This window comes from Dipodomys spectabilis, unplaced genomic scaffold, assembly GCF_019054845.1.
Source record: "Dipodomys spectabilis isolate Male_0828 unplaced genomic scaffold, ASM1905484v1 ptg000215l, whole genome shotgun sequence".
Classification (NCBI taxonomy): Eukaryota; Metazoa; Chordata; class Mammalia; order Rodentia; family Heteromyidae; genus Dipodomys; species Dipodomys spectabilis.
In genome coordinates, this window is record NW_024870892.1 from 11,102,021 (window position 1) to 11,117,400 (window position 15,380).

Sequence of the window (15,380 nt, forward strand, 5' to 3'; positions counted from 1 at the left end):
CTGCCTGGGCTGGATTTGAACCGTGATCCTCAGATCTCAGCCTCCTGAGTAGCTAGGATTACAGGCGTGAGCCACCGGCGTCCGGCTGTACAACTCTTTTTTTTTTTTTGGTCGGTCGTGGGGCTTGAACTCTGGGCCTGGGCGCTGTCCCTCAGCTCTTCAGATCAAGGCTAGCGCTCTACCACTTGAGCCACAGTGCCACTTCCGGCTTTTTTTCTTTTTGCTTATGTGGTGCTGAGGAATCGAACCCAGGGCCTCAGGCATGCAAGGCAAGCGCTCTACCACTGAGCCACCTTCCCAGCCCTGTACAACTCTTTAATAATCATTTTTTAAAATAGAGAGAAGGGAAGTAGGCTTGGAGAGCGTGACGCAAGCGGAGGAGTGTGTGGTCTCAACTGGCAGGGGTGTGGCTTGAGAAGTAGGGGCGTGGTCTCAAGGGGCAGAGGGCGTGGCTGGAGTAATAGAGGTGTGGTATCAAGGAGTGAGCTGTATACCTAGAAAGCATAGGGATCTGAGTTCAAGCACCAGTATTGAGAGAAAGACAAAGAAAGAAAGAAAGAAAGGAAAGAAGTCAGGTGCTGATGGCTCAGGCCTTCAATCCTAGCGACTCAGGAAGCTGAGATCTGAGGATCCTGATTCCAACCCTGGCAGGAAAGTCCTTGAGACTCTTGTCTGCAGTTAACCACCAAAAAGCTGGAAGTGGAATTGTGGTTCAAGTGGTAGAGTGCTAGCCTTGAGCAGAAATGCTCAGGGACAGAAACGCTCAGGGACAGTGCCCAGGCCCTGATTTCGAGTCCTACAACCAATCAGAAAGAAAAAAAAAGAAAAGAAAAACAAAAACAAAGAAGTAATAGCCCTCAAGGTGTGGGAGTGGGCAGCCTACTCCTGCTCTGAATAAAGCCCTGCTTGAAATGCCACCTCTACAAGCCAGGGCCCAAGGCCACTTGTGCCACAAGCAGAGCATCCTCATGATGGGAGGAGTGGCCTGGCAGGTTTTTCTTCCCAGCCTGCCTGCCGTGGGCCCTGGCTGTCCTCTCCCCACCTCCTGGCCCAGCCCTCCTGGGCTCACTGTCTTGTCTGACTTGTCACTGCTGCCAAAGTACCGGCGGCTGACATTGGGACAAGATGCCTAGCATCTTCAGCTATCAGAGCTCTGAGGTAGACTGGTGTGAGGATAATTTCAAACACTCAGAGCTGGTGGCTGAGTTCTACAACACGGTGAGGGCTGAGCGCTGGACCTCGCAGGTGATGGGAGAGGGAGGTGGGAGGAATCTCAACAGTCTCAGGTTCAAATCCTGGAGCTTCTTACTCCCTCATCCTCTCCTGGAGAAGGGTGCTGGAATGGCTCCTCTTTCTTGTGTGGGGCTTGGCTTTCTTGTTTTGGTAAAGATACGTTTGTCCCCTTTCCCTTCATTCCTTCCTGTATCTTTGGTGGTCACTTGGGTCTGGGGTGGGTGGTCTGTGATGGTGCATAGGCAGCTCTGAGGAGACTTTGCAGGGAGGGGGCTCTGAGTCTGGGAGGGTGAATCCAGGAAGGCTCCCTGGAGGAGGTGGTCATGTTGGTCTTTTTTTCTCTCAGCCACATCTCCAGACCAAGGTGGCTAACACCCCCATTTTTCTGGGGACTAGCCTACTATTCCAGCTCCCAGGAAACCCCTCAGGTGCAGGAATAGTCAGTCACACTCACCCCAGACCCTGCTCCCTTACAAGTGCTCACAGGTGACTGATAGGGAAGAGGAAGGAGGGCTGTGTGGTTTGTTGGTCCTGTTGCTGGTCCCTGCAGCTCAGTCAGTGCTCAGTCACTACCTGCTGAGCCCTGGTCCTACAGAGTCCAGGTGAGGTACGGGGAGATAAGCCTGGGGCTTGAACTCAAGTCCTCATGTTTGCAAAAGAAGTTGTTCTACTGCTTGAGCCACACTCCCAGTCCTTTTTTGCTTTAGTGTAGTTTGTGTGCCAGGACTGAGATTTGAACTTGGGGCCTTCAGCTCTCAATTTGTTTTTCCCTCTACCCCTGGAATCATGGTGCCATTTCCAGTTTTCTGGTCGTTCATTGGCGATAAGAGTCCCAGGGGCTTTCTGGTCTGGCTTTAAACCCAGATCCTCAGATCTCAGCCTCTTAAGTAGCTAGGATAACAGGCGTGAGCCATCAGCACTGGGTTCAAGCATTTCTAAGTCACTGAATGTTTAGTGCCATTGGTATCAACCCCAAGTTTCACAAAACAATACCTAACCTTTCCCTGCAATCCATTCGTGAGCATTTTCCCCCTTTGGATTTTTCTTTATGAGACTGGGTGTGGCACTGGTTCCACTCGAATTGAAAAGGCTCTGCTGGGAGCCAGGTACTGGTAGCACCCACCTGTAATCCCAGCTGCTCTGGAAGACAAAGTGGGAGGATTGCCATTGGAAGCCTGCCAAGGGGGAGTAGAGGCAAGATTTTATCTCCACAGATAAGCTGATTACAGACTTTCATACCTATTATCCCAGACACAGGCCTGGCTAAGGTAGGAGGTTAGGAGCCCTGGGCAAAAAAGCAGAAATAAGCCAGGCACAGGTGGCTCACGCCTATAATCCTAGCTACTCAGGAGACTGAGATCTGAGGATCATGGTTCAAAGCCAGCCTGGGCAGGAAAGTCCGAGAGACTTTTTTTTTTTTTTTTGTCGGTCCTGGGGCTTGAACTCTGGGCTTGGGCACTGTCCCTGCACTCTTCAGCTCAAGGCGAATGCTCTACCACTTGAGCCACTGCACCACTTCTGGTTTTCTGGTGATTTATTGGAGATAAGAGTTTCATAGACTTTCCTGCCCGGGCTGGATTTGAACTGTGATCCTCAGATCTCAGCCTCCTAAGTAGCTAGGATTACAGGAGTGAGCCACTGGTGCCCGGCTCTGTGAGACTCTTTTTTTTTGGGGGGGGGGGGGGTCCAGTCATGGGACCTGAACTCTGGGCTTGGGCGCTGTCCCTCAGCTCTTCAGCTCAAGGCTAGCGTGCTCTACCACTTGAGCCACAGAGCCACTTCCGGCTTTTTTCTTTTTGCTTATGTGGTGCTGAGGAATCGAACCCAGGGCCTCATGCATGCAAGGCAAGCACTCTACCCCTGAGCCACCTCCACCTTTCCAGCCCCTCTGTGAGACTCTTGTCTCCAATAAACGACCAGAAAACCGTAAGTGGTGCTGTGGCTCAAGTGGTAGAATGCTGAATGGGGGCTGGGAAGGTGGCTCAGTGGTAGAGTGCTTGCCTTTTATGGATGAGGCCCTGGGTTTGATTCCTCAGCACCACATAAGCAGAAAAAGCCAGAAGTGGTGCTGTGGCTCAAGTGGTGGAAGGCTAACCTTGAGCTGAAGAGCTGAAAGACAGTGCCCAGCCCAGAGTTCAAGCCCCAAGACTGACAAAAGAGAGAGAGAGAGAGAGAGAGAGAGAGAGAGAGATGAAGGTACTGAGAGTGGTACACCCGTAATCATTCCTAGCTACTTTGCACACTGAGATTTGCTGATCAGAGTAAAGCCAGCCCCAGCAGGAAAGTTAACCACCACAAAGCCAAAAGTGGAGTTGTGGCCCAAGTGGTAGAGCACCAGCCCTGAGTGAAAAAGCTCAGGGAGAGCGCCAAGGTTGTAACTTCAAGCCCAAGTACTGGCATGTGCGCACACACACACACACACATGCGCACATGCACATGCATGCATACATGCACACATGCACGCCAAAAGCTGAGCTATGATCCTAGCTACTCAGGAGATTAAGATCTGAGGCTAGCGGTTTGAAGCAGGCTCAAGCAGGAAATTGTGAGAGGCTCTTATCTCCAATTTACCACACACACACACACACACACACACACACACACACACACACAGAAACACACATGTGAAAGTGGAGCTGTGGCTCAAGTGGTAGAGTACTAACCTTAAGCAAAGGAGCTCAGAGACTGCACCCAGGCCCTGAGTTCAAATCCTAGGACTGACAGGAGAAAAAAAATCCTCTCTAATTCTGTTACCTGGGGTTCAAAGCAGCCACAGATGATAGGTAAATGAGTGGGCAAAGCTTGCCAAGCCCAGCTTTATCTGTTGCCACCGAAAAGTGGGTTTCCTCTCACTTTCAGAAGTCACAAAAGTAATATTCAATGGATTTTGTTTCCAACTGCTTAAAAAAAAAAAAAGTAAGCATCAGGCTGGGAAGGTGGCTCAGTGGTAGAGTGCTTGCCATGCATGCATGAGGCCCTGGGTTCGATTCCTCAGTACCACATAAGCAGAAAAAGCCGGAAGTGGCGCTGTGGTTCAAGTGGTAGAGCGCTAGCCTTGAGCTGAAGAGCTGGGGGACAGCGCCCAGGCCCAGAGTTCAAGCCCCAGGACCAGTTCCTCCCCCCCCCAAAAAAAAACTCCAGGTAGAGCAGGGCACACCTGTAATCCCAGTACACCCCTTGGAAGGTTAAGGCAGGAGGACCTGAGGTCCCGGCCAGCTTAGGCTCCATAGTGAGACTCTCAAACAAACAAACCAACAAAAGAAGAGCATGATTTTGATCTGGGGATGTAAATGAAAAGACAAAGTATGTATGTTGCAGAAAAATATTAAAGGTGTCCCCATTGATTTTTATCATGACTGGTTTAGGAGTTATGACTCACAGTGGGGAAGTTTGGTTGGTTGGTTTGTTTTTTTTTCCCCTTCTCATGGCTCTGCCTGCTAGGTGTTCTATTGTAGATGAGAGAGGCAAAACCCAGGCATCCCTGGTCCAGGCAGCAAACAGAGGCACCAAAAGACTCAATTCTGGGGCACTTCAGAGGAGGATTTTGAAAGATGAATAGGAATTCACTAAGTGTGTCTCTACCTGGAAGGAAAATAGAAGCTTGTCAGGTTGGGGGAGGAGGAAGGGCTGTTTCTGTGGCTAGAATTTCAAGAGTGATTAAAAAAATAAAATCAAACCAGATTGCTCCCAGGGTTAGTGTTTGAACCTTGTCCTGTGTTCATTAACAAACTCATTCATTCAACAAACATGCAGGACCAGGCACTGGTGGCTCACACCTGTAATCCTCGCTCATCAAAAGGCTGAGATGTGAGGATCCTGGTTCAAAGTCAGCCCAGGGAAGAAATCCAGGCAAGAGAACTCCAGATCTACAATTAACTACCAAGATGCTGGAAGTAGAGCTGTGGGTCAAATGACAGAGTGCAGCCTTGATCATAAGAGCTCAGGGACAGTGCCTAGGCCCCAAGTTCAAACCCCAGGATGGACACAACAAACAAAAGTAAAATTAAAAGAGCACAGCTAGGGCTGAGAATGTAGCTTAGTGGTAGAGTGCTTGGCCTAGTGTGCATGATGTCCTGGGTTTGATTCCTCAGTACCACATAAACAGGAAAAAACAAAAACAAACAAACAAAAACAGAAGCAGCACTGTGGCTCAAGTGTCAGAGTATTAGCCTTGAGCAAAAGAAGCTCAGGGACAGTGCCTAGGCTTGGAGTTCAAGCCCCAGGACTGGCTAAATAAATAAATAAAGCACAGCTAATTCTCTTCTGCAGGGCAAAGAGAATGGCCTGTGCAAAAGGCTCTCATGAAAGAGCTCCCAGCCAGTTGGGAAATCGCTGGTGACTTGACGCTAACCAGCAGTTGAGGCTGGGTGTGGATGAGGGAGAGGGGCAGTGAAATGTCAGGCCAAATGAAGGCATTCTGAGTGGGAGTCATGGTGAGGTCAGCTGGGTGGCGTGGTTGAATTCTGCAGGGAGGGAAGCCAGGAAGGACCCTGCAAATGCAAATAGAGGTGGAGAACGGGGAACAGGGAGAGGGTTGGGAGCATCCAAGAGAAACTCACTTGGTTCTAGAAGGTCCTAGAAGGACAGGAGGAGGTCAGGATGAAGAGGGTGTAGAGAGGACCTGGACCTTCCCTACTGCTTTCCAGCCCTGCCTCTTGCTGGTGTGAATGCTGTAGGACCCAGGGGGAAAAGCTAGCCCTCTGGGAGCTCCTGGATGCAGTGTCTTAGGGCAGACCACATGTGGACAGGAGATCCAACCCCTTCTGCCCCTCAGCCTTCCTCTTCAACCACATTCAGTCTCAGCCTGAGCACTGGATGGTGGTATGCAGCCAGCCTGGCACTCAGATAATTACACTTCTGGGAATGGTGATAATGCTGTGGTGCTCACAGCCCAGCTGGGCCTCGGGCCTTGTAGTGAGCGTCTTCTGATCTCCACCCTTCCAGGGCTGGTGAGACACTGCAATCTAGGTGACAATTTCTTCATTTTCTGTCTTATCCAGAGATGAGGGACGGATCCCTTGGGGCATGGGCTGGGCTCTGTTCTGGCTCTGGGGATGCTGAAGTCACCCAAATAGACAACTCCCTTCCTGGTGCCCTGGGCAGGGGTGGGGATTGGGGGCATGGGGGTGGAGAGGTGGTAGGGACTGAAGTTCTGGAAATGGTAACAGACAAATCACAAAAAGCAACAGTGCGATGGCAGAAGAATCTACTAACTAGGTTCCCTTCAATTGAAGAAGGAATCCATTCTGTGTGTGTGTGTGTGTGTGTGTGTGTGTGTGTGTGTACACGCACGTCAGAACTGGGGCTTGAAATCAGGGCCTCACACTTTCCTTTGGTTCTTTTGTTCAAGGATGGCACTCTAGCACTTGAGCCACACCTCCAGTGCAGCTTTTTGCTGTTTCATTTTCTTTTGCTTTGTTGGTTATGGGACTTGAACTCGGGGTCTGGTTGCTGTCCCTCAGTTCTTTTGCTCAAGGCTAGCACTCTGCCACTTTAAGCCACAACACCACTTATTACTGCTGGTTAATTAGAGATAAGAGTCTTATGGACTTTCCTGCCCAGGCTGGCTTTGAACTGTGATCCTCAGATCTCAGCCTCCTGAGTAGCTAGGATTACAGGTGTGAGCCACCAGTGCTAAGCTGCTGGTTATTTAAGACCTAGAGACCCTCCCGTTTTCTGCCCAAGTTGGACTCAAATCCCAAGCCTCAGATCTCAGCCTCTCTAGTAGCTAGGAATATAGGTGAAAGTAATGGAATATTTGTTTGTTTGTTTTGCAGCTGACTTGGAACTCAAGATCCTCTTTCTCCAGCCTTCCAAGGGCTGGGATTACAGGTGTGCACTCTGTTATACCTGACCTGAAATAGGAATGTTTATGCCACAACTCTCCTCTGATAAAAGGAGACATAAAAATTTCTTGTGCAAGGTCACAGAGCACACCCAGTGTGTGAGGCAATCTTATTAATAAGAGGTTATCCATCAGTTCCATGCAGCATAATTCCTGGCTCCATGCACCCTACCCAGGATTCCTCAGGGTCACCCTCTTGCCACGTACAGAATGGATGCAGGGGTTGGAGCCTTGGTAAAGAGGAGAAAAGAACAGTCACATTCTGTCTTTTTTTTTTTTTTTTTGCCAGTCCTGGGGCTTGAACTCGGGCCCTGGGTGCTATCCCTTAGCCATTCTGTGCTCAAGGATAGTGCTGTACCACTTGAGCCACAGTGCCACTGCTGGCCTTTTCTGTTTATGTGGTACTGAGGAATTGAACCCAGGGCTTCATACATGCAAGGCAAGCACTCTACCACTGAGCCACATTCCCAGCCCCTTACTGACCTTCATCTGACATCCACTGGATCCCATTCAGTGGGTCCTGCCACCCTGTTATATATCGTTAATAAACTGTCTTTTCTCACAATCATTTAGTGTAGGGATGAATGAATGAATGATGAGTGGAGTAGTGGGTCTATTTTTTGTGGTTCTGATGCTTGAACTCAGGGCTGTGCATTCTCCCTCAGCTTTCTAGCTCATAGCTGGTGCTCTGCCACTTGAATTATGCCTCCAGTCCTAATATTTTGCTGGTTAGAGATGGAGTCTTCATTGACTTTTCTGCCTGGGGGTTGTTTTGAACCCTGATCCTCCAGGTCTCAGCCTCCTAAGTAGCTCAGATTATAGGTGTAATTACTGGGGCCTGGTTCTGCTTTTGGCTTTTTTTTGGGGGGGGGGTCAGTTATGGGGCTTGAACTGTGGGTCTGGTCACTGTCCCTGAACTCTTCAGTTCAAAGGGAGCACCCTACCACTTAGGCTACAATGCCACTTCCAGTTTTCTGGTGGTTAATTGGAGATAAGAGTCTCATAGACTTTTCTGCCTGGGCTGGCTTTTGAGCCATGATCCTTCAATCTCAGCCTCCTGAGTCACTAGGATTACAGGCGTGAGCCACCAGCTCTTGGCTTCCATGAGTACATTTCTTTTTGGAAAATGTCACCCCTTTCCTTGCGCTCTCTTAGTTTTTCCCTCCTGCCCTCTCCTACAAGCATTATAGTCCATTTCATTATAGTTCAACAAAGTTTCTACTGAGCACCACTGATGTACCTTATGTCCCTACATTTTTGTGTCATCCCTTACCCTCCCAAAGTTGGAAAAACAAACAAGATAAAAAAAAAAGAAAAGAGGACTGGGAAGTTGGCTCAGTGGTAGAGCGCTTGCCTTGCATGCCAGAGGCCCTGGGTTCAATTCCTCAGCACCACATAAGCAAAAAGAAGAAAGCCGGAAGTGGCGCTGTGGCTCAAGTGGTAGAGTGCTAGCCTTGAGCTGAAGAGCTGAGGGATAGCACCCAGGCCCAGAGTTCAGGCCCCATGACCGAACCAAAAAAAAGAAAAAAGAAAACCCCTCATTTTCATTTCCTGGAGTTCATTTTGATAAATATTACTTCATACGCTCTGAGCCCTGGAAGCGTTGAACCTTTGTGTTGTTCCCCTATCTCCTTTGGTCTTGCTGTGTGTGAATGCTTAGAGAATCCTGTATAATTTTTTTTGCCAGTCCCAGGACCTGGGCACTGTCCCTGAACTTCTTTTGCTCAAGGCTAGCACTCTATCAGTTTGAGCCACAGAGCCACTTCCAGCTTTTTCTGTGTATGTGGTACTGAGGAATTGAACCCAGGGCTTCATGCATGCTAGGCAAGTACTCTACCACCAAACCACATTCCCAGCCCCTAGAGTCCTGTATAATTTATCATGTATTTTAGATCTAGCTTCCCCATATGAGAGAAAATGTGGGCCATTTGTCTTTCTGAGCTTGGCTTACCTCATGATTTGTTCTAGGTCTATCCATTTCCCTGCCAATGTCATACTATTATTCTTTCCAATGGCTGTGTAAAATTGCATTGTGTATAGGTACCACATAAAAAAAAATCTACTCATGTGTTTTAGGGCATCTGGGTTGTTTCCATAACTTGGCTATTGGGAACATGGATGAACATGGATGTATAAGTGTCTTTATGGTATTCTGGCTTGCCAGCACCAAGAATTAAAAATAAATAAAGGAAAAGAAAAATCAGCTAGGCCAGGTGCTGATGGCTCATGTCTATAATTCCAGCTACAGGAGGCTGAGATCTGAGGATTATGGTTTGAAGCCTGGGCAGGAAAGTATGTGAGACTCTTCAGTTAGCCAACAAAAAGCTGGATGTGGAGCTGTGGATCAAGTGGGAGAGCATCAGCCTTGGGTAAAAAAGCTCAGAAACAGTGCTTAGGCCTTGAGTTCAAGCTCCCGACCAGCAGAGAGAGAGAGAGAGAGAGAGAGAGAGAGAGGAAGAGAGAGAAAAAAGGAAGGAAGGAAGAAAGGAAGGAAGGAAAAGAAAAGAAGAGAAAGAGAACAAGGAAGAAAGAAAGAGACACATGAGTTGGGACATTGACAGGTGAATGGCAAATCCTGGCTGTAAGGACTTTCTGGAAGCTATAGGGGCCCCCCCACCCCCTCTATCCCTGCTGGGCCATCTGATCCGAATGGCACTCCTCTGCCTCTCTTCACAGTTCAGCAATGTGTCCTTCTTCTTCTTCGGGTCCCTCTTGCTGGTCCTGATGCATCCCTACTCCAAGCAGCGGTCCAGAAACATCCAAGGGGTCTGCGTCCTCTTCATGTTCATAGGTGGGTGGGGCCTGTGTAGCAGGCCTTTGGGGGCGGGACCCGGGCGGGGCCAGAGAGGGTGGGGCCCGCGAGAGACTGACCAATGGGGAGGGGATGTGGGCGGGGCCCGAGGGGGCGGGGCCGGCGGGGCGGGGCCAGGTGACCCACCTGACCTGCCGCTTCCCCTCCTCTCGGTCCCCAGGCCTGTTCTCCATGTACTTCCACATGACGCTCAGCTTCCTGGGCCAGCTGCTGGACGAACTCTCCATCCTATGGCTCCTGGCCTACAACTACGGCTTGTGGATGCCCCGCTGCTACTTCCCGGCCTTCCTGAAGGGCAACAGGTGGGCGGGGCCGAGGGGCGGAACCCGCGCTGTCGGCCCTGCCCCCTCATCCGCTCTCCCCTTTCCCTCCCCCTAACCTGGGATTCTCTGCAGTCCCCACCTGACTGGGTGAGCCTGGGACCTTCTCCAAACTGAATCACCTGGGATGGAGGGGGTGCCCAGGACTCCCAGGCCTAAGATCTCTCTCGAGGATTGGAATCTTTTCTCTCCTTTCCTTTCCTTTCCTTTCCTTTCCTTTCCTTTCCTTTCCTTTCCTTTCCTTTCCCTTCCCTTCCCTTCCCTTCCCTTCCTCCTTCCCTTCCCTTCCCTTCCCTTCCTCCTTCCCTTCCTCCTTCCCTTCCCTTCCTCCTTCCCTTCCCTTCCCTTCCCTTCCCTTCCCTTCCCTTCCCTTCCCTTCCCTTCCCTTCCCTTCCCTTCCCTTCCCTTTCCTTCCCTTCCCTTCCCTTCCTCCTTCCCTTTCCTTCCCTTCCTCCTTCCCTTCCCTTCCTCCTTTCCCTCCTCCATTTTTTCTTTGGCAGTACTGGAGTCTGAACTCAGGGCCTTGCACCTAGTAGACAGGCATTTTAGCATTTGAGTCATGCCTCTAGACTTTTTTTTGTCAGTCGTGGGGTTTGAACTCTGGGCCTGGGTGCTGTCCCTCAGCTCTTCAGCTCAAGGTGAGGGCTCTACCTCTTGAGCCACAGCACCACTTCGGTTTTCTAGTGGTTTATTGGGGATCAGAGTCTCATGGACTTTTCTGCCTGGGCTGGCTTTGAACCATGATCCTCAGATCTCAGCCTCCTGAGTAGCTAGGATGACAGGCCTGAGCCACCGGCACCCCGGATTTAGACTTTTTAAAAATATAAATATATTCTTTTAAATTTTCTTTAAGTAGTTGTATAAAGGAGTTGCCACCCAACAGAGCAATGTATGAATACAGTGCATCTTGATCAATGTCCCACCCTACCCCTTACCTCACTTTTCTTTTTTTCTTTTTCTTTTTTTTCTTGGTCGTGGGGCCTGAACTCTGGGCCTGGGTGCTGTCCCTCAGCTCTTCAGCTCAAGGCTAACACTTTACCACTTGAGCCACAGTGCCACTTCTGGCTTTTTTTTTCTGCTTATGTGGTGCTGAGGAGTCGAACCCAGAGCCTCAAGCATGCAAGGCAAGCACTCTACCACTGAGCCACCTTCCCAGCCCTCTTACCTCTCTTTTCTTAAATTTCTTTTGGTCAGTCGTGGGCTTGAACTCTGGGCCTGCACGCTGTCCCTCAGCTCTTCACTCAAGACAAGGGCTCTACCACTAAGCCACATTCCCAGTCCCTTGCTTTTAGTTTCTTTTTGGATAAAAGTCTCATGGTTTTGCCCAAGACCTGCCTCGGATCAAGATCCTCCTAACCTATGCCTCTTATTTAGTAGACATCACCTCAAACTATGATCCTTCTAATCTCTACCTCCCAAGAGGCAGAGATGTGGGATGACAGATGTGGGCCATTCAAGCCTGACTCTGGGATCTTTCATCTTATCTTCCTGGGGCCTTCTCCTGACCTGACTGGATTCTACACTCACCTCAGGCTTTTCTGGAACTAATCCCACTTGAATGCACCACTCTCCCTCACTGAATTGTCCAGAACTCCTCTCCCTGCAACACCCTTATAATCTCCAGTCTCTGTGATCTCCTGGCCCCCTGAGATCCTTCATTTGAGGGCTCCTAAGTTCTCCTAGGTGATGAACTTGGTGGTCCTGCTTCTGAGTCCACTTGAGGCTTCAAGCCTTCACCAACCCACTGGGTTTCATGAGACCCTGTCTTTGTTCTACTGAGCCCTTCCATGGAGGTCCTCTAGCACATACCTGGGAAATCCTGAGCCCACTGCAGGGTGACCCTGCAGGGGTCCAGGCCTTCAGGCCCTCCCTCCCCCGCCAACAGAGTCACTGTCCCACAGGTCCCACTTCTCCTGGCTGGTGGTGGTCACCACAGTGATCAGCTCCTTCCTGTCATTACTGAGGCCGGTGGCCAATGCGTACGCCCTCAACAGCATCGCCCTGCATATCCTCTACATGTTACACCAGGAGTACAAGAAGTGAGTGGGGTAGGGGGACTGCAGGTGTGTGTGTGTGTGTGTGTGTGTGTGTGTGTGTGTGGTTTCCCTCTTCTCCAAACACCCCTTGCTATTTCCCCTGCTGACCTGATTGCAGGCTCCTAGAGTGTTTGCCCTCTCTCCCCTCCCCCCTCCCCCCCCCCCCCCCCCCCCATCACACAGCAATGAGCTCAGGGCAAGGTCTTGAACTTAAGTCTGTCTGGCTACAGCTTGGTCTGTTGTGGATAGAACCCCTAAAATATACATCAAAGTAGTGAAAATTACTCCCCCCAACCTCCATGCCAGCCTCAGCATCATAGCTAGACCCCATCTCAATGGTTGGAGGGTGGGGCAGATGAGGTTTATTTTGGTCACCATCCAACTTGCTTGCTTTTCCTTCTCTCCTTCCTTTTTTCCTTCCTTCCTTCCTTTCTTTCCTTCTTTCTTTATTTTTTGGGTGCCAGTCCTGAGTATTGAACTCAGGGTCTAGGCACTGCCCCTGACCTTTTTTACTCTACCATTTGAGCCACAGTGCCACTTCTGGCTTTTTCTGTTTATGTGGTACTAAGGAATCGAACCCAGGGTTTCATGTGTGCTAGGTAAGCACTCTACCACTAAGCCACATTCCCAGCCCCTGCCCTTGAACTTTTTTGCTCAAGGCTAGTATTCTACATTTGAGCCACAGCTCTACTTCCAACTTTCTGGTGGTGAATGAATGGAGCTGAGATTCTTATGCATTTCATGTCTGAGCTGACTTTGAACCATGATCCTCAGACCTCAGTTTCCTGACCTCCTGAGTACTGTCCCTGAGCTTCTTTTGCTCAAAGCTAGCACTCTACCACTTGGGCCACAGTGCCACTTCTGGCTGTTGGTGTTTGTTTGTTTATGTGGTAGTGAGGAATCGAACCCAGGGCTTCATGCATGCTAGGTAAGCACTTTACCACTAAGCCACATTCCCAGCCAGCCTGGCCTTTGTGTGGTGTGTGTGTGTGTGTGTGTGTGTGTGAGAGAGAGAGAGAGAGAGAGAGAGAGAGAGAGAGAGGTGGGGGTGGGAGATTGAGTGTTCTGGTGCTTGAACTCTGGGCCTGGGCTCTGATCCTGAGCTCCTTCTGCTCAATGCTAGTGCTCTACCAGGGCCACTTCTGACTTTTTCTGTGATTAATTGGAGATAAGAGTCTCATGGACTTTCCTGTTTTCAAACTGTGATCCTCAGATCTCAGCCTCCTGAGTAGCAAGGATTACAAGCATGGGCTCCTGACACCTGGTTTGTTTTTGTTGTTGTTGTTTGTCGGTTCTGGGGCTTGAACTCTGGGCTTGGGCACTGTCCCTTAGCTCTTCAGCTCAAGGCTAGCACTCTACTACTTGAGCCTCAGTGCCACTTCTAGCTTTTTCTGTGTATGTGGTACTGAGGAATGAAATCCAGGGCTTCATGCATGCTAGGCAAACACTCTATCACTAAGCCACATTCCACACTCTCCCTGAGCTTTTTTGCTCAAGGCTGGCACTCAAGGCTCTACCACTTTGAGCCTCAGGGCTACTTCTGGTTTTCTAGTGGTTAATTGTCAATAAGACTCTCATGGACTTTCCTGCCCAGGTTGGCTTTGAACCACGATCATCAGATTTCAGCCTCCTGAGTAGCTAGGAGTGACCGACCCACCAGCACCTGGCTGCCTGATAGTTTTAGAGATTTCAGATCATGGTCTGTTGTCCCTGTTGCTTTGGGTCTGAGTGGTACCATCAAGGCACCAGTACCTGGCTGAGCCATATCATTCACCTCACAGCCAGGGAGTGTAAAAGGTTCCACAGTTCCCTTTGAGGACACACCCCCAATGACCTAAGCTCTACCACTAAGCTCCACCTCTTAAAGGATCCACACCTCCCAACAACACCAAGCCTGGCGGTGAGCACCAGCACCTTTGTGCCCTTCATCTGTCCTCTTTTCCTCCGAACCTCATCTCCTCAGGTGTTGGAATGTCCCATCAACTCCTCTGGGTGCTGATGTCTGAGGCAGGCCTGAATTCCATCCTTCTCTCCCCAGGACCAGCAACAAGGAACTAAAGCACCTGATTGAGGTATCTGTGATTCTATGGGCCACTGCCATGACCAGCTGGATCAGTGACCGAGCGCTGTGTGGCTTCTGGCAACGGATTCATTTCTCTTACCTCCACAGCATCTGGTAAGCACCTGCCCCAGGAGTGGCCCCAGGACCCCAGCCTTAGAGAAGCTTCCATATGCCAGAGCTTGGAGCGAGGTGGGAGTAAGGAGGGAGACCCAGATCCTGGGATGTGGTGAGGGTGGGGGGTGACCTTGGTAAGGCTGGAGAGGGTCCGGGGGGTTTCTGGGGCATATGGCACCTCGCTGTGTTCTTCTCACCCCTGCAGGCATTTGCTGATCAGCGCCACCTTCCCCTATGGCATGGCCATCATGCTCTTGGTAGATGCCCAGTACGAGATGCCAGAGAAAACCCTTAAGCTGCGCTACTGGCCATGTGACACTTGGCCTGTGGGGGTGCCCTATGTGGAACTCCATGACAATGGCAAGTGCTGCTGAGCCCTGCTGGTCTCTGCACGCTGGTCACTCTGCTGAGTCTCCTGGGCCTGAGGACAGAGGACAGGACTGGAACATCCACCTGAGGAACACTTGCAGTTCTGCATCACCCCCCCCCCTTTTCTTTTCTTTTCCTTTCTTTCTTTTGTTCTTTCTTTCCTTCTCTCTTTCTTTCTCTCTTTCTCTCTTTCTTTCATCATTCAGGGCATTGGTGCTGTCCCAGAGCATCTTTGTGCTCAAGGCTAGCGCTCTATCACTTGAGCCATAGCACCACTTCTGGTTTTCTGGTGGTTCATTGGAGATAGGAGGCTCACAGACTTTCCTGCTGGGGCTGGCTTTCAGCCACGATCCTCAGATCTCAGCCTCCTGAGTAGCTAGGATGACAAGTGGGAGCCACCACTGCCTGGCTACCCCCCTGCCCACTTTTCTAAGCTCTTTGTTCTGGCCCAGAGTAAGGGATGGACTCCCAGTGACTCTGATGGCCTGGGTGATGACGGGTCCCTTCATGGCCTGACCCTGTCCTCCTTCACTCTCTCCTGTATCCACACTGTCCCCATGTCCTTATCATGTAATTTCCAGGTTCTGGG

General features: G+C 50.3%; 1 protein-coding gene across 1 annotated transcript; it reads left to right on the top strand.

Moving 5' to 3' along the window:
* Nucleotides 1-1,125: 1,125 nt before the first annotated feature.
* On the top strand, nucleotides 1,126-14,796 carry Acer1 (alkaline ceramidase 1). The gene is made up of 6 exons (XM_042697328.1): nucleotides 1,126-1,218; nucleotides 9,755-9,869; nucleotides 10,051-10,192; nucleotides 12,112-12,249; nucleotides 14,285-14,422; nucleotides 14,628-14,796. The coding sequence occupies exons 1-6, from the start codon at nucleotides 1,126-1,128 to the stop codon at nucleotides 14,794-14,796; spliced, it is 795 nt and encodes a 264-aa protein (XP_042553262.1).
* Nucleotides 14,797-15,380: the final 584 nt, after the last annotated feature.